This window comes from Quercus robur, chromosome 1 (assembly GCF_932294415.1).
Source record: "Quercus robur chromosome 1, dhQueRobu3.1, whole genome shotgun sequence".
NCBI classification, from domain to species: Eukaryota; Viridiplantae; Streptophyta; class Magnoliopsida; order Fagales; family Fagaceae; genus Quercus; species Quercus robur.
Window position 1 is genome coordinate 31,576,867 of NC_065534.1, and position 19,891 is coordinate 31,596,757.

The following is a 19,891-nucleotide window of genomic DNA, read 5'->3' on the forward strand; positions in this document are numbered from 1 at the left end:
TATTCTACAACTTCTTTTATTTAAATAATATTTTTCTCACATTTTTTTATTATTTCACAACTACCCATGGCCCCACCAACTTTAACACACACCCCAACTATATCTGATCTCTATCTCTTTCTTTTTCTTTTTCTCTTTCTTCTTTTTTTCTTTTCCTTCTCCTTCTTTCTTCTTCTCCATTTTTTCTTCTTCAGCATCTTCTTCTTTTTTCTTCTTCTACTAATGCTGAAACAAGAAGCTAAAGAGAGAAAACTCTTGGTGGGTAAGCCTTTTTTTTTCTTTTTTTTTTAGAAGATGGTGGGTAAGCTTAAAAAGAACATAAATATAATGTTTTGGTCTGGGTACATTGAAGAGGCTGTGATGAAGTACTCAGAGGCTTTGAGTTGCTGCTGAGGAACACTAAGCCACCATTAGTGATGCTTGTTCTTCTACTATTTATGCATTTTCTTCTTGTTCTTTTGCAATTTCGGTTTGATTATTTATATGGGTTTGATTTTTTTTTTTTTTCTTTTGGGAGAGGGTTTGATGAATTTGGGATCTTGATTTAGATCAAGTTTGAAGAATTTTATGATTTGTTGTTGGATTTAAGAGAAGATAAAAGGATTAAGAGGGCAAAGGAAGAGAGAGATCGGTTGAAAGAGGAGAGATAATTAGATGAGAGATGATAGAGGAGAGAGAAAAAAATATAAAATAATAAATAGAAGAGTTACAATAAGAGCATCAGCAGTGGGCTTGCTATATGCCAAATGTAAGGTACATTTGGCATTCAGGCCCAAAAATTGCTCAGTAACAGGAATGCCAAATTGGAAAAGGCCAAATTTTTTTGAGATATAGCTACAGTACCATCTTAAATGTAAGATGGTACTGTAGCTGAATGGGATAAAAAAAAAAAAAATTTTAATGCTTGAGGTCCTTTTTAACCCGGGAATTTCTCTCTCCTCTCTCATTTCTTCTCTTCTTTTCTCTCTCTTCCTTCTCTCTTTCTCATCTACTCCATGCCTAGTTCAGACCCAAGACTCTCTCTGATGCCCCTCTCTCACTGATAAGTTAGAAGCTTCTCTCTCTCCAATGATGGGTAACGGTGGCCACCACCAACACAAAACCCATTTTCTTCAAACCCAAAACCCATCACCCATGGTCTCGATGGTGGCAGTATGGGGGTCGGTGACCAATAGCAGCTGGACCATAAAATTGGGGTGGGTATGCTAAGTTGCTTGAGATGGCTAAGAAGCACGGGCTCAAAGTCCAGGCTGTCAAAGGCCATGGGTAGCTGGGTTTTTTATCTTTGACTTTTTATGGTTGCTCGCGGCTGGGTTTTTTATCTTTGAATTTTTATGGTTGCTGGTGAGAACAAATGGGTTTGGGATGAATAGAGATGGCTACAGCAGAAGTAAGGGATGGCGACGGTGGCGGCAGCAATGGCTTGAAGACTGGGTCAGTGGCTGTTTGGTAGTTGTTGTGGTAGCGAGATCGGCGTGGCTGTGGGTGATCTTTTGATGGTTGATTAAGTTTCTGTTGATTTGGGTGATTTTTTTTATGGTTGGTTAAGTTTCTGTTGATTTAAGTGATTTTTTGTTGTGATTTGCTTCTTGTGATTTTGTTGGGTATGGGTTTGCAAGAGGTTGAGGCTGGTACTAGAGGTTGAGGGAGAAAGAGAGGAAAAGGAAGAGAAAAAGAGAAATAATAAAGAAAGATTTAAAAAATAATATTTTAATAAAATGGTAAAATAATAGAGATTTGGGATGTTGAGTATATTATAAAATGGTACGGTATAATTGATAAAGTAGTTTTTTAGGATGGTAAAATAAAATAAGATGGCAAAACTGGCTGGAGATGCTCTATCCATGCATATAATTCTAATACTCTAATGATGTGTGTTTCTCCTTTACTTGTTGCTCTTTATCTCTGTCTGTGGCTCTCTTTTTCTTTTTTTCTCTGTGTTTTTGCTATCTGTGTGTCTGTTGTATTTTTTTGTGTTTGTGCACCCCTCCCCCCCACCCCCCCCCCCCCCCCCCCCCCTTTTTTTTCTACTGGAGACTCTTTAATTTATAGAGAAATTGGGAAGTTGTTCCCGCATTTTTTCTAACTGATCAGTTCATGGGCAACTTCCAAGGACCATTAACTTCCTTCACGTGTTCATGCCATCACCCACTTTTCAGTTTTTCAATTTTTTATTATTATATTTGCTCCTGTCGTGGCCATCTTTTCACTCTTTATCTCCCTTTTTTTATGGACAATGGCAGATTTGCTATGCCCACCTTTCCTTTAGCCCTTATTTTTCTCACATTGGTCCTTTCTTATAGGTAATGGAAGACTAGCAGACTAGGTAGCTTTTCACCTCATGTGTTCAAGGTAGAAATTTAATTTAGACTAGCATCTAAGCACGCGCGTAAGGCTTTTCTATTTTTTTTATAAAATTTTATATAATTTGAATATATTATAATTTGAAATTATTATATTTTTCAATCACAAAATACCTATGAGTATTATGCGTTTGTTGATGAAATATTTTTTTATCACACCCCTAGGTATTTTGTGATTGAAAAATATAGTAATCCCAAATTATAATGGATTCAAATTATTGACCTTTACCAAAAAAAAATAGAAGAGCGTCTCACGCGCATGCTTAGAGGCTAGTATATGTGTGTGTGTGTGTGTGTTCAAGGTAGAAATTTAATTTAGACTAGCATCTAAGCACGCGCGTAAGGCTCTTCTATTTTTTTTATTAAAATTTATATAATTTGAATATATTATAATTTGAAATTACTATATTTTTCAATCACAAAATACCTAAGGGTGTGATGAGTATTATGCGTTTGTTGATGAAATATTTTTTTATCACACCCCTAGGTATTTTGTGATTGAAAAATATAGTAATCTCAAATTATAATGGATTCAAATTATTGACTTGTACCAAAAAAAAAAATAGAAGAGCCTCTCACGCGCATGCTTAGAGGCTAGTATGTGTGTGTGTGTGTGTGTGTGTGCGCGTGCGTGCGTGCGTGCGTGTGTGTGTGTGTGTGTGTGTTGATAGGATAAGTGACCCACTGAGAAAATTTGACAAAATATAACATACCCTCAACAAGTCAATCCCTTATTATGCGAAAATCCCCAAATAGTAATGACAATAGATAATAGTGTAAAACAAATAGATGTCTAAAAGGTCTATAGCAAAAAAAAAATAAAATAAAATAAAATAATTGGATCAAAACACTCACCATCATTGTAGTCTAGTGGCCATTAAACTAATGAGGAGGAAATAAGGATGGCCAAATTTCTGTCAAAAGTAAAGATCTATCTTCTTTTTCTTTTTCTTTTTCTTTTTTTAGAAGAAAGCTGAAGACCTAATAGGCCAGCTTTGAATGTGGGTAGCTTTAGCGAGAACTTTGTGTGGGGAGTGGGTTCTTGTTTTCAGCCTAGGTGGGAGTTAGAGATAGAAACAGGTCTTTTGAAATTTGTAATTGCACTTTTTGGCTTATTTTGTAGGCATTTTAACTTCTTCTTTTTTACTTCTTTTTTCTTTTTCTTTTCTTTTTTTAAACAGTAAACGTATAGTTGTTTTGAATAAGTGGGTTAGTGGGAGAGTAATCTTATTTTGTAGAAAATGTTTTAGGCGAGAGTTAGAGATACATTTTTACAATGTTATCCTTAAGTTTTGCCCCTACTTAAGCGTAGGCTGTACGAGTATTTTGGGAAAAAAAAATCGGTCCAAACAGGGAAGGTCCCTTAAATAGTAGTATAGATACACCTCACATGGACCCCTTTATATATATATCACATTTTTGTAGACCACCACACATTTGGTCTCATCCTATTATCTAGTCCACAAGCTGTGAAAGTGACATTTTTTTTACGACACTTTTTTTAGTTTCAACAATATTGTCTTATACATACCACACCATAGTCACTTTGTTGTAGTATGGGTACTGGGTTAAGCAAGCAATATTTGAAACAGAGTCAGAGAGAGAGGTGTTGAAAGAAGTGTGTGTGGAGGAAAATTGAGAAAAATGAGAAATAAAAAAAGACAAGGTGAAGGAAATGTGGCCAAGAAAAAACGGAAGAAAAAAAAAAGGGTGTTGTGTTGGTTATAAGTGTGGTTTCTTAAAAATAAATAAATAAATAAATAAATTTTGAGGTAAGAGTAAAGCTTACCTCACACGTATATAATATTATAATATGAAAAATGAAAGAAAAAAAAGGGTGTTATGTTGGTGGTTTTAACCATTGTGTATGCATAAATTAATAAGAAAGCTATCAAAACATGTCCAAAAAACATATGATGAATATTTGGTCTTCCTCAATTATGAGGCGATGTAAACAATTAACACATTGAATGAATTTTGCTACAACTACCATCAATAGTAACTTTATTTGTAATTTCTCTTAATTTGTTAACAATTGCTAAATTTGAATTTTTTTTCTTCAATATAGTGATTTTAAAATTTCGAGTAGACGATAGTCACCAAAATTATCAAAAAAATTAGTTTTCTAATCTCTTTGATACCTTATGTTGTAAAAATGTATGACATTATTTTTTGAATCTTACATTTAATAGGTTTTCCGTAAATTCGCACAAATTAGCTACTAGTAAGAAATATTATTAAGGGCATATTTGGTAAATTGTAATAGATGTTGTACTGTAATAGTTATTCATATGGTTTAATTATTCTTTAGTTTGGTTATGTTTTTATTACAAGGAATAATCATTCCTTATAAATAGCTATTCTTCAAAATGAAGAATAATTATTCCTCTTTAAAATGTTGTATTAATTATTCCTTAGTAAGTGCAATAATTTCAAAACTTAATATATTTCCAGTAAACGAACTTTCCATATACATCTAATAATTATAAAAATAAAAAATCATAAAAAATAACAAATATCTCTCTTAAATTTAAAAATAACAATTTTTAAGGAAATATAATTGTATAAGTAAGAAATTTCTTAAAATAAATGTTAAGTTTTATTCTAATGTTATAACTTGCAACCAAACTAATGAATATGTTTAGTTATTACATTACAACATCGTAATCCTCATTTAGTGTACCAAACGTACTCTAAAAAAATTCTCAGTCCATAAATAAAATTAGGATTATTAGGCCTTGTTTGGTTTAAAAAAATGGTCACTCATCACTCAGTTTTCATCACCCATCACTCATCACTTATTACTTATCACTCATCACTTAAAACACCCCATCCTGTTTGGCACCATCACTCACTTATCATCACTCAATATTTTTCAATTATTTGTGGGCCCCATACTTGTACCTTGTGTAGCTTTTACTCTTTTTTTTTTTTTTCCTTCAACCCCCAGTAGCTAAATTCACTGAACCCAGTGAGAAAAAAAAATAATTAAAAAAAAAAAACCAAACTCACTGAACCCAGGAAAAAGAGAGAGAGAGAGAGAGACGAAGAACTGAAGAAAGAATCAGTGAAGAAAAAAAAAAAAAAGAACGGAAGACCAACCAGTGAAAAAAAAAAAGGAGTCAAGACCGAACAATGAAAAAAAAAAGAGAAAGAGACGAAGAACTGAAGAAAGAATCAGTGAAGAGAAAAAAAAAAAAAAAAAAAAAAAAAAAAAAAAAAAAAAAGAGAGAGAGAGAGACGAAGAACTGAAGAAAGAATCAGTGAATAAAAAAAAATGAAAAGAACGGAAGACCAACCAGTGAAAGAAAAAAAAAAAAAAAAAAAAAAAAAGTCAAATGTCAAAAGTTGCGGCTGTGGTCCCTCTATGTGTGTATAATTACAAAAATGTCATTGAGTTATGAGTTATGAAAATTGAAAACAGCTAAAATGTGTTTTCAGTTTCCATAACTCATAACTCAAAAATCAGAGAATTGAGTGATGAAAACTGAGTCATGGATCATGAGTGATGGTGTCCAAACAAAAAAAATTTCCGTGGGTCCCACAAACTTTGGATGATGAGTGATAAAAACAAAATCATATCACTCAAAACTCACTCATCCAAACAACACCTTAAGCATTCTACAAATATATATTTTTTTTTTATTATTGATTACATGTACGGCTACAATTTGCTCGTGTTCGACACATGGATAATGATTACTTACCAAGTAGCAACTAGTTCTTCGGTCGAATGATAGCACATTTTACAAGAAGACCGTGCTTCCATTCCGGAGTTCTTTCGTCTAGATGGAATATCATGTTTCCAACCATTTCTGGTGACATTTTAAACTCACCCACCTGAATTTCAATCCAATTTCCTAAAGCGTCTTCTTTCAAACTGTGATGGCGTATTATCTGTTCTAAATGTTGGGGAATGATAGTAAGGTTCAGCGAGAAATTCGATAAGTTGCTGCCTTCTTTGACCTTTACAACAAATATAATTTCATACAAAGTTCCTGGTGAGAGATTAACCGTCCAAATCATCCCTGTAATTTTTAACCAACATATTTTTAATAGCTCAGCCACTTCAATGTCTTCACCACTGCAAATGATATGTAAGATTAAAATTTTAAATGGTTACAGCTTGGCAAGAAGCCTCTAACCTAAAAAAATTAAAAAATTAAAAAAAATAATAATGCTATAAATACTCCCAAATTCAGTGTAAATTTTTTCCTATTCTTGTTTTGGCTTGAATTTAGGTACAAAGAACCTTACCCCGCCACATAGAACCAAGGTAATTAAACCTGGACCGGGCACTAACCAGATTCACATAGCAATAAAGTTATGTTGAGTTTTTTTTTTTTTTTTTTTTTTTTTGATAAATTGAGTTGTTACACTCTCTCTTGGTATTACATAGTAATTTTCATAACATCTATTATCAACATTTTTAAGTGATGATGCATTTTTTCACAAACTTTTATTCCACTTTTGAAGTTAATTATATTTGAGTTTCTTTTCTTGAACCAAGTGTTCATCATTACCCCCTCAAAAAAAAAAAACAAAAAAAAAAAAAAAATGTGTTCACCATTATATAATTATATGACATCACAAAGTCCAGAATAGTATCTTCAGATTCTTTCCTTACTCTATACTCGTGGCCTCTATGAACACTGAAAAGCTCCCTCTTATCTTTTTCAACATGACTATTCAGGTCTACCTCAATAAAAATATTTTTCTCTTTTGGTCACCCATGATTTAATCCATTTATGTCCTAAAATATTTTCTAAATGGATTCCTCGAATCCCATTTGAGAAGCATACACGTTGACTGTTCATTATCTCTTATCATAAAACATGATTTATTAATAAAGTTTGATCGTATACATATCCTGCTATCCCTCCATGCAACTATTATAAGTTCCTTGTGTAGTTGTTTGTTTTATTTTTCTTTTTCTATTTTGTATAAATCCATTATAATTAACTACATTTACAGAACCTGAATAATGTTTTATAAAAAATTTCTTATATTATAAATAAAAGTTCCTTGATGAAATATAAAATAAAATAAAATAAAATAAATAAAAAATAAAAACAACTTATGAATTAGGCCTGTTGCTTCTCATGCCATCAATTTTCAATGATTTCAATGCTGAGTGACCCTAAACATAAAATGAACTTCTCAAGTTATTTACTTCCGATTTCAATGCTGAGTGATCCTAAACATAAAATGAACTTCTCAAGTTAAACTTACCTTGCATCTTTGTCATAGGTCCATTTCCAATATTCAGAATTATCACCCCAATCTATAGTAAGTTCTCTGGCAAACAACATGAAGCAATTCTTATTTAACTTCTTGTCGACAAAATATTTCTGCAATAGCAAAAAAAAAAAAGAGTATGAAAAGCAATAATTATGATGGGGGGTCATTGGGTGAAATCACACATCAATGATAATAATTAAAATTTATATTTAATGCTGTTTAGGACTAAGATAACCTTTGATATTTATTCAAACTGAATTAAAAGACATGCAGATTGCCTCATAAGTGGCCCTTAAGACCTCTGGTAGACTGAGATTATGATGCAAATCACGTTATGAAGAAGAAAGAGTTTTTAAATGTTTTCCTTTTCCAATTTAAATTAGGATTTATTTACTCTATTACGTTGAATAAAAATCATTTTCCTAGTTGAATTGGGATTTTAATTGTTTTTCTTTTCCTAGTTAAATTGTTTTTCCTTTATTAAGTAGAAATAGGTTTATTAATTATTTTCCTAAAAGGAGTAGGATAACTTCTATTCCTATATATACTCTTTATAGGGTGGTGGTTTAATATTGTGTTTATTAATAAAAGTTTGCTAGAGAGGTTTTCTCTATTATTTTGCCTACTAACCTAGTGTTTTTGTAGAACTTAAGTTTCGTAGAAGAGTTGTAGTAATTGTGTATTATAGATTCTGCTTCTACACGTCTATGCTGCATCAGTTGATATCAGAGCATGGTTAGGTTCCTACCATGGCACGGAGAGGATCATGTGGGGGAAGGCACACTGCCATAGATGGTGAGTATGAACATGATGAGATTGCACGCAATACGCAACCAGAGGCACCCTTTCAGCGGATGGAAGAGCAGTTTGAAGCGCTAACAGAGCAGCTTGCTGCCTTAGCCGTTGTTAACCAGCCTCGAAACCGTAGTCCAACTCTACATTTTGTGGAGAAGGATGAAGTAGGCTATAATGTTGAGGATGAGATGGAAAATCCGTTTGCTTTACATAGGAGGAGCGAGAAACCCGTTTAGCAAAAAAAAAGGAGGGAGAAACCCTTGGTTTCATACAATTCAAACAGATGGGAATCTGGGTTCAAATTAGATATTCCAAAGTTCAAAGGTTGTTTACAACCTGAAGAATTCCTAGATTGGGTTGTTGCAGTTGAAGAGATTTTGGAGTTTAAGGAGGTGCCGCAAGACTAGAGTTTATTTGGTGGCTACCAAATTCAAAGGACATGCTGTTGCATGGTGGCAGCAATTAAAGCAAGGCCGTATTCACCAAGGTAAATCTAATATCAATACTTTGGGAAAAAATTTGAAACATATGCTTGCTACATTCTTGCTCCATAATTATATGTGTACATTATATCAATAGCTATACAATCTTAGACAAGGTACACAATTTGTAGATGAGTATACTTGAGAGTTTTATCAACTTGTAGCTAGAGTTAACCTTACGGATTCGGAAGATCAATTAGTTTCACATTATATTGGGGGCATGAGGCAACAATTTCAAGATACTTTGAATTTATTTAACCCAATTTCTGTATCCAAAGCCCATCAGAGAGCTTTGCATTTAGAGAAGACGAAGAATAGGAGAACTAATATGGTTTCAAATAGTGGTGGCAACCGACTACCACCAGTAGCACCTCCTTATGGTGCAACTACACAATCTGCACAAGGAAAAGGCCAAGTTAATCAAGCTAATCCACAACCCAACCGCACTGCAACTAGTAGTTCTGGCCCTCAATGTTTCAAGTGTGGTGAGGCAAGGCATAGAATGGCTGATTGCAAGAAGGGTGGCTGGTATGGTAAGGGTTTATTTATTGAGAGTGAAGAATGTACTGATGATCATTTAAATACCTTTGAAGATGGCCCTTCGTTAGTTACGAGAAGGCCATGTTTCACACCTCGCAAATCTAAAGGTGAGGATTGGCTCCGAAGCAATATCTTTCAAACTACATGAACTATAAGGGACAAGGTATGTAGACTTGTTATTGATTCTGGGAGTTGTGAGAATGTGGTATCAGAAGAGGCAATTCAAAATTGGGACTAGCAACAGAGAAGCACCCTAACCCTTACAAACTATCTTGGCTCAAAAAGGGCAATGAGGTAACTGTATCTAAACATTGCTTGATTTCTTTTTCTATTGAGATGAAATATAAGCATAATGCATGGTGTGATGTGGTAGTTATGGATGCATGTGATCTTCTCCTTGGTAGACCATGGCAATATGATAAAGAGGTTCAACATGATGGTAGGAAGAATACATACAGTTTCATGTTTGGTAGCACAAAAATTGTGTTGTTGCCTTGTAAGGAGATTGAACCTAAGCCAACTTCAGGAGGGGGTAAGAATCTCTTAGCTAAAAGGGCATTTGTTGAAGAGATGTTTGATTCGGGGTTGGTGTTTGTATTGTTGGGAAAGAAGAGCTCAAAGGTTAGTGTAGTACCAGGGGCTCTGAAATCTTTATTAGATGAATTTGCAAATGTATTTCCTAATGATCTACTTGAGGGGTTACCGCCACTCCGAGATATACAACACCAAATTGATCTTGTACCAGGTTCTAATCTAATTAATTGCCCATACTACCGCATGAGCCCAAAAGTGCATGAAGAACTTAGAAGACAAGTAGAGGGTTTGTTGTTAAAAGGGCACATTAGGGAGAGTCTTAATCCATGTGCCGTGTCTGCCTTACACACACCCAAAAAAAGGACGGATCATGGCGAATGTGCTTAGACAGTCATGCCATCAACAAAATTACAGTCCGGTATAGATTCCCTATTCCTCAGTTGGATGATTTGCTTGATCAGTTGAGTGGTGCTACAGTGTTTTCTAAGCTTGATCTAAAAAGTGGGTACCATCAAATTCAAGTACGTCCTGGTGATGAGTAGAAGACAGCATTCAAGACACGTGAGGGGTTATATGAGTGGCTAGTAATTCCATTTGGACTTTCTAATGCTCCTTGCACCTTCTTGCATGTTATAAACCAAATTTTTCGCCCCTTCATCGACAAGTTTGTTGTAATTTATTTTGATGATATCCTGATATATAGTGCCAATATTGATTTACATCTCCAACATCTTCGAGAGGTACTCATAGTTCTACGTAGGGAGAAATTTTATGCTACCATAGCCAAATGTTCTTTTATGACAAATAGTGTTTTATTTCTTGGTTATGTGGTGTCTAAGGATGGATTATTAGTTGAAGAATCAAAGATTACTACTGTTAAACAATGGCCAATACCAACCACAGTCCATGAGGTCCGCAGTTTCCATGGGTTGGTGTCATTCTACCGGCAGTTTATCCCTAACTTTGGCACCATTATGGCACCAATCACAGATAGCATGAAGGCTAGTAAGTTTTTGTGGACAACTGAAGCCACAAAGGCGTTTCATCATATCAAGAAAAGCTTACTACAGCGCCTATTCTAGCTCTTCCTGATTTCTCTCAACCATTTGAGTTACATTGTGATGCATCCAAATTTGGAATTGGAATTGTTCTTAGTCAAAATGGCAAACCCCTACTTTAGTGAGAAGTTGAATGGGTCAAAATTAAATTGCAACACTTATGATTTGGAATTTTATGCAATAATTTGCGCTTTGAAGCATTGGAGTTTTTATTTGGCCTATCATGAGTTTGTCCTCTATTATGATCATGATGCTTTGAAGCATATCAATAGCCAAGACAAGCTCTCATCTCGGCATGCAATTTGGGCTGCTTATATTCAACAATTTCCAAGCCATATGCGTACATCTGACGTCTTCACTGTTAAGCATCTTGTTCCATATTAGGGAGAGAATTCCAATCCAGACTCCAAACTTGAGGATGAGTTTCTTCCAACCCAAATAGGATGATGCAAATCACGTTATAAAGAAGAAAGAGTTTTTTATTGTTTTCCTTTTCCTATTTGAATTAGGATTTATTTACTCTATTACGTTGAATCAAAATCCTTTTCCTAGTTGAATTGAGATTTTAATTGTTTTTCTTTTCCTAGTTAAATTGTTTTTCCTTTATAAAGTAGAAGTAGGTTTATTAATTCTTTTCCTAAAAGGAGTAGGATAACTTCTGTTCTTATACATACTCTTTATAGGGTGGTGGTTTAATACTGTGTTTATTAATAAAAGTTTGCTAGAGAGGTTTTCTCTATTATTTTGCCTAATAGCCTAGTGTTCTTGTAGAACTTAGGTTTCATGGAAGAGTTCTAGTAATTGTGTGTTATAAATTCTACTTCTACACACCTACGCTGCATCAAATTATTAAAACAGTAGGACTGTTATGATCTGATAGAGAATTTAGTAGCCGCGTGAGCAACTGAATTATAATCTCTCTTAACCCAACAAAAACTACATCTAAAAAGAGACTCTTTAAAGCTTGAAATATTACTAATAACATCATAAATAGACCAATCAAGAGAAGAATTAGGCAAGGAAAGAGAATCAAAACAGGTTTTAGGGTCTCCCTCAAGTATGACATGGTTCCATCTTTCGATCTTTGCTAACTGTTCTGCCCATAAAATGGCTGCTACTTCTGCTTGAAGGAGTGAGCAGACTAGATGAGTTCTTGACCAAGCTTTGAAGATTTCTCCCTTAATATCTCTTGCTACAACCACTAGAGAGAGCAAGATTCAGCTACAGCTGCATCAACATTGACCTTTATCCAACCAGCGGTGCGAGTTTGCCACTTGCATCGTTCTGAACTAGGGGCAGGAACTTTCTTGTTAGTCATTAGAGAAGAGTGTTCAGCTAGGGTTCTGAAGAATGTGTCTGATTGAAGCCACAATATCCAGCAGGCTACCTTGATACAAGACTTGGTTTCTTAGCCTCCAGATTTTGTCAAGAACAAAGGCCATGTCAAGTGAGATAAGCCAATTATCTTCCATGGGGCATGATACTTTAGGCGGGTCTAGGACCAACTTAATGATGCCTTCATTAGAGGTGATGCTATGGTCATCTGACTTGAATCCCCAGCAATGGGAGTTCCAGATGGCCTTGGTAATTGGGCATTTGAGAAACAAATGGGCAGAGGATTCCTGCTTTTGTTGACAAAGGATGCAGCTGGAGTCATTTAGAGGGACTCTGCGTTGTAGGTTTTCTTTGGTAGGGAGGGCATTAGCTTCTATCCTCCATAACAACATCTTCACTCTCTCTAGCGCCTAGTTTTCCAAAGTTTTTTCCATGGCCCATTGGAATGGTTGGAGATGCTAGTTTGCTTGAGTGCAGTGCAGTAGGGCCGACTTGACTGTAAAGTTCCCCTTGGGGTTGGGCACCAATATGAGCTTGTCAGGCCTAGCTCTAACAGAAAGCGGGATGGTAAGGACGGCATGGGCAGACTGTGTTAAAAGTGTGTAGAACAATGTTGGCTCTCCGCACATGAAGATCATGATCTATGGGTTGTGATACCACAAGAGGAGTCTGTGCAAGGGACTTGAATTTGGGCTTGGGTTTGAACTTGTGTAACCATGGACCCCAAGGGCCTTTCCAGACATTGATGGAGGCCCCATCCCCAATGACGTAGCATGCCCGTTTCATAATGATCTTCTTTACACCTTTGATGGCTTTCCATATATGGGAAACTTTCTGTGCTTGGCTTTTGTGAAGTCAGTCCTGCCTAACTTTATATTTGGCTCTCAAGATTGACATACATAGACTATCATACTTGGAAGCACCATCCAAGCTAGCTTAGCTAACATTAGCTAACAAAGCATTGTTGCCGTCTTTGGCTTTTTTGAAACCATGACCCCCACTTTAGGCAAACACAACTTGTCCCAAGCTTTCCAAACCAGGAACTTTCCATTTGGTTCTTTCAGTTTCCTTCAGAGTCTTCTGGATAATGCATCAAGCTTGTCACAAGTTGTGGATGGGATATTGAACGATGACATGGTGTAATTAGGGATGGACTAGGCAACGGAATTGATCAAGGTGCGTCTCCCTGGCCATGAAAGACAATTGCTTCTCCATCCCATGAGTCTGGACTCTATTTTAAAGGAATTTAAAATTTTTTGAGGGAGATCTGGAAAGAAAAGGAGGTGTTCCAAAGTAAATAGCATCTCTCTTGAGGCCTTTCAATTGGAAAACCTGCTTGACTGCTTTGCAAGTTTGCTTTTGGGTGCGTTTGGAGAAAAACATACTGAATTTGCTTCTGTTTAAGCTTTGGCCAAACCACCTACAATATTTGTCAATATGCACTCTACTATGGCAAAGGCTTCTCTTCTGGTGGCTTTGGAGAAAAGAACTATGTCATTGGCATACATAATGTACTGGTTCATTAATGCTTGCTTTGACTCTGTTAATGTTTTTGAGTGAAAATTCATGCTCAAGCATCTTTGACAGTGCTTCTTAGCCCAAGATGAAAAGATAAGAAGACAAAGGCCTCCTTGTCGCAATCCTCTGCTTGGTCTAAGATTTCCCACCATTAACAAGAACCTCAAAGACAGAGGATACGCAAGCCATGATCCAATTTGAGAAAATTTCATTGAAATCGAACTTGAGAAGCACTGCATGGAGAATTTCCAGTTCATTCTATTGTACGCTTTTTGGAGGTCAAGCTTGATTGCCATTAGTCTAGATTTAATTTTCCTGGTCTTGAAACTATGAAGCATTTCTTGAACAATGCCTGATTTTTGCTATCCATCTCCCAAGAATGAAGGCTGATTGATTGGGTGAAATTAGTTTCTGGAGAAGCAGTCTAACCTTGGACACTAGAAGCTTTGAGATTATCTTGTAGACAATGCTGCACAAGCTTATAAGTCTAAAATTATTAATGGTCAAGAAGCTTTGTGTTTTGGATATTAGCACTATTAAGGAGCTGTTTATTTCCTCAGGCAAAGATGTGGCTGCTTTAATCATGGTCTCTCCAACAGTAGGCCAATATTCTTTGTAGAAGATGGCAGGGAACCCATCAGGACCTGGGGACTTTTGATCTTCCATTTGAAAAATGTGTGCTTAATCTGTTCAGGGGTGCCAAATGCTAGCAAGAAGAGAATTATCGGCTTCTGTGATGTCAGGTGAAATAAGTACATCCAAGTTTTGGGGACAATGCTTTTGAAACAATCTGGGAGTAGCTGCCTTATTTTCCCTAAGTCAGATATCCAAGATCCTTGAGTTTTTAATAGCATTGATGTTATTTCAGCATCTCTGTATAATGGTTGATAAATGAAAAAACTTAGTTCTTGTCACCAAACTTTAGCTACAATTCTTTGGATTTTTGTCTCCAAAGGATCTCACTTTAGTGAGCCACTTTGCTAGCTCTGCTTATAACACTGCCTCTACCTTACCATTGGCCACTGAGCTGCCTCTTTCTTGTACCTTCTTGATTTACCTTTATTAAAGTGTTTGTTCTATCTTGGCATCAACCAAAACCCTCTTTGTTCCATTTTCTTAGAGCTTTTCTGGCGGCCTCATCAACCACAGAGTAACAAACAGGATCTCTAATCCAGGCCGCCTCAAAGCGAAAAGGTATATGGGCGAATGAGTCTGTGGGGCTAGTGTCAAGAAGGATTGGGGTGTGTTCAGAAATAATTGGTCTGAGGTGGGTGATGGTAGCTTTTGGATAGGCTAATCTCCAAGATATACTTGAAATTGCTGTGTCCAATATTCTTTTTAAAGCCACATTTCCCCACCTTCCCTTGGCCTAGTAAACTGGCTACCCAAGAAACCTAAATCAATCACTCCTGAATCAAACATTAGATCCTAAAGGAAGTTATTTGCTGAAGGGCCTCCACTTTTTTCCCCAAACTTTTCATCTTCGTTGAGGATGAAATTAAAGTTCTCCATAAAAACCCAAGGGCTTTGGAGAGATTCAAGCAAGGAGGAGATGTTCTCTCAAGACTTTTGCTAATTGAACTTATATGGAGGACTGTAAAGTCTCACTAGGTACCACACACAAACAGAATCAGAAATTTTCACCACAATCATATTTATTGAAATCAACAGGTTCAACAACAACACTAGCTTTCCATATTAAACATAAACCTCTGACGAATCCTTTGGCATCTATAACAACTTCAGTGGAGAAACCTACATACCGTTTTACCTGATCCATGTGCTCCTCAGAATCCTTGGTTTCGCAAAGAAACAAAACATCAGGAGCTACTAAGGACACTCCACGACCAAAGTGGCTTCCCATTGACGTGCAGAGGAGATTTTAATGAGATAGTTGAAATAATCGAGAGAGAAGACCCAAGTGATCATCTGAGGTGGGAAATGAAGGACTTTCAAAATGATTTAAATACATGTGGACTAATGGCCTTGGGATTTCAAGGGACCAGGTTCACTCTGTGCAATCAAAGAGAGGGAAATTAAAAGGTACGGGAGAGAATTTATAGATGGGCTGTAAATGTAGCATGGACGAATATGACTATGACCCATATTCCTTGGCAACTTTCTATGCAAACTTATTACCAAAGCTCTAGCTAATAGTTCAAAATAATTCTCCCAAATAGTATAGCTGAAAACTAAAGTGCCTTTGCATCAGGTCGACAAATAATGAATAATGTGCTCTTGCAAAGGCACATTGTTCATTATTTGTCGACCTGATGCAAAGGCACTTTAGTTTCAGCTATACTATTAGCATATGAAACACTAAACTACATGAACCACAAACGTAAAGGGAAACACAATTTTATGGCCCCAAAACTTGAGATGAGTAAAGCAGGTCTACTTGGAAGAAAATTATGGCCAAAATAGGATTTCATGACAAATGGATTGTGACATGTATCAACACAACAATTTATTATGTCCTAATCAATGGTGAGCCGAAGGGTTACATGACTCCAATAAGGGGACTCCATCAAGGTGACCCCCTCTTGCCCTTATTTGTTTCTTCTATGTGTAGAATCCTTCTCAGGCCTCATTAGACAAGCTGAAAACGCAGGTTAACTATATGGAGTGGTGATAAGCCACAAAGGCCCTACACTCACCCATCTATTCTTTGCAAATGATGGTATTTTGTTTTTTTAGGGCCAATGACATTGAATGTACCAAACTCTTAGCTTGGCCCATATTGTATAAAGAGGTCACAAGGTGGAACTGTAGAAGATCAATGAGGACAAAATGTCATTATTCTTTAGCAATAAAATGCCAGTTAGATGCAAGAGAAAATAAAGAACTTAGGAAAATTATTAGTTTATGTTGATAGCACAGTGTAAACCAATCATTGTCCAAAAACTAATTTATCATACTAGTCATTAGGCAACACAAGAAATATTTAGGCCTCCCATCAATGATTAGACAATCCAAATATCAAGCTTTATGAGAAATAAAGGTGAGACTAGTTAAGAAGCTATAGGTCTTTAAAGAGAACCTACTGTCGAAGGCAGGAAGAGACATTCTTATCAAAGTTGAAGATCAAGTAACGCCCAGATACATTATGAGTGTTCTCAAATTCCAAATAAGCTTTGTGACAAGTTAAACACCATGATTAACTAATTTTGGTGCAGGCAAAAGCAAGATGAAAGAAAAATCGGTAGGCTCAAATGGGCTACACAGTATGTGAGTCCATAGACTGGCTGGGTTTACGAAACTTCAAAGCATTCAACAAGGCAATGCAAGCCAAGCAAGGGTGGAAACTATTGACCATCACTGGCTGTCTATTACAAAGAGTCCTCAACGTCAGGTACCACCCATTCTGTTCCTTCATGGGTTACCCCTACTAGCTCTTGTGCTAGGGGAAGTATATTGGAATTTGGAAACTGGGAAGGTCATTATTGAAGTAAACTGGTGGCAAATTGAGAAGGGAGACTTGATTGCGGCCGAGTAAAAACGGGTGCTACTTGAGGAATGCAAGTGAGGTTGAAGCAGTGGCATTGAAAGAAGATGTAGATTTTCCCAATCAGGTAAATTGTGGTGGAGCAATTACTTGTTCAGGCATTACAGAAAGGGGGGCAATCTCAACCATTTTCGGTCATTGTACTATTGAGACAGTTCACAAGCTACTCATCTATCATGCAAAGTTGGTCTGTAACTCATGTGAGGAGTAGTGGTAACAAGATTTTGCTCACAAACTAGCCAAAGTTCCTGGACTCGCTTCAAACCACATATTTATCTCCATTTAATTGAATAAACCATCTTTAAATCAGAACATATTAGGATTTATTAAACATAAATTGTGTTGGTGGACTAATATTACATATTGGTTTTTTTTTTTTTTTTTTTTTTTGGGTGGGATTTCATAATTAAGAAGGTAATAACTAATGAGGAATAATTCAGAAGATCACTTTGAAATCGAATCATTAAAAAATTATCATAAGGAAATGGATAAGGAACTTGCCAATAATTTGGGCTTCAAGAAAATTCCAGCATAGAGTTGATCACACAGCTTGTCCGGACAAGACGTGTCAATTTTAATCCCTGCTTCATTCAAAATGGATAGGAAATTAAGTGGAGGCCTTGTTATCCCTTTTCTTGCTGTAGTTTCCATTCCCTTCACTGTGTCTGCCTCGCCCTTTGGGTGCTGTTTGTCCTACCTTAACCCCAAACGAAAAAAAGTAAATTCATAAGCCCTACTTCATATATTAAGGAAAAAACATAAACAAAAAAACGGTAGCATACGCTTGCAGGTGGAGCAGTTTGGATGGCACTTGTTGATGTAGTTCTTCCTCCAAAACAGTAGACATTATTTATTTACCAAATGCACTGTGACCACTGTCTTTATTTAGCGAGGCATGCCCCGCCCATTTTTTCATTTTTCCTTTTTCTTTTTATGCTATTAATGATGTCAAGTCCAATGGGAATTTTTCTTCGCTGGTCTTCAGATATACGTACCAATAGAATACTCCCAAAAATTGGTTGGAGCAGGTATTTTTGCCACGGGTCCATTAAAATATTTTCTCTAAAAAAAAAAAAAACAGAGAGAGAGAAAATTAGGTGGAGATTCTGAATCTCTTGATTGACAAAAATGTCAATATACAAGTGCACATGAGTCTAAATCTTCTGTCGCACTCTTTTTTTTTTTGCTAGGTGATTGCGGGGGCTAGAACCCCCGATCATCAGGTCATACGGGTACCTGGGTGCCAATAGGCTACTGAGGCCAATGGCTTTGTCTCACTCTTCTTACTCCACTATATATTCTACAAATAAAAATATGCCATATATCCATCTAATTTATTAAATGCTAAATTTATGTTTTCTGTTATTTCAATTACCTAAATATGATGGATTATTTATTTTAAGAAATTGAAATAATAGAAAGCATACATTTAGCATTCAATAAATTAGATGGACATGTGATATGTTTTTATTTGTGAAGTATATAATGAAGTAGGAAGAGTGAGATAGAAGATTTGGACTCAGTGCACATAAGCCTCATTCAATTCCTTTTTTTTTCTTTCTTGAACATGTAGCCTCTTCTTTTTTTTTCTTTCTTTTTTTTTTTCTTTTGTTTTCCTGGTGGTTGCCTTTTTTTTTTTTTTTTTTTTTGTTTTGTTTTGCTTAGTTGTGGGCATGATAGTTCTTTAGTTTTTCTTCCTTTTTTTTCTTTTTTTTTTTTTTTTTTTTTTTTTTTTGTTTAACTAGACATGATTTTTTTTTTTTTTTTGACATGATTTTTTTTTTTAATAAATTGGGTGATTGCTTTTTTTTTTTTGGGTTGTTTATCACTTTTTTTTTTTAATTGGACATCATTTTTTAATAAGAGTATATAAGTAAATTTATACAAACTCATTTTTTCCATCCCTCTACTTTTCCACTTCCAACCAAGCAAAAAAGAGATTAATTAAAATATTTTCTATCTTCCCACTTTTTCATCCTCTTACCATTTTCTATCATCTTACTTTTCCACCCCTCCAACCAAATGGACCTGATAACAATCGGTCTTAGAAGAGTACCCACATTTGTTTGACTAGTAGGTTTACAGGGAAAAATATCCATACACCTTTGAATTTTGGATTATTGGTTAAGACACTCCTAAAACTTTTATATTGGTCAATTTACTTTCTAAACTTTAAATAGCTGCCAAATCAATACTTTAACTAGTCTACCATTAATATACTAACAATATAGTCATGTGAGACTCACATCAACGGCTACATCACTCGTTTATTTCAATTTATTGGCTTACTTCAGTGACAAAAGTTGTTTGTATTGCATTTTCTTTTCAATGTATCTTTCCATGGCTTTAATGCATTTTGGGGGTAGATGTACTTAAGTCTTTGGCTCAACTTTGGAAAGCTGCATGGACAGAGATTTCGCAACCTAGAGGCTACCAGGAGGCAATCTACCTAGCCCGCAAGATCCACATGGCAAGTGGTCTGGATGAAAGTGCTGACGGGCACCTCGTGACCACCATGCA

At 35.7% G+C, this 19,891-nt stretch overlaps 1 protein-coding gene across 4 annotated transcripts; it reads right to left on the reverse strand.

Moving 5' to 3' along the window:
• Positions 1 to 5,957: 5,957 nt before the first annotated feature.
• Positions 5,958 to 18,317, reverse strand: LOC126730071 (protein PHLOEM PROTEIN 2-LIKE A1-like). Of its 4 annotated transcripts, none has more exons than XM_050434948.1 (4): positions 18,154 to 18,317; positions 17,873 to 18,068; positions 7,596 to 7,714; positions 5,961 to 6,447 (listed from the first exon to the last, which is right to left on the reverse strand). In XM_050434948.1, exons 2-4 carry the CDS (start codon positions 18,020 to 18,022, stop codon positions 6,081 to 6,083), a joined length of 636 nt encoding a protein of 211 aa, XP_050290905.1. In that variant the 5' UTR covers positions 18,023 to 18,068; positions 18,154 to 18,317; the 3' UTR covers positions 5,961 to 6,080. The 4 variants fall into 4 exon arrangements, with proteins under 4 accessions (XP_050290907.1, XP_050290905.1, XP_050290906.1 ...); XM_050434949.1 differs by having other exon boundaries at positions 17,873 to 18,064; positions 18,154 to 18,316; XM_050434951.1 differs by having other exon boundaries at positions 6,243 to 6,391.
• Positions 18,318 to 19,891: the final 1,574 nt, after the last annotated feature.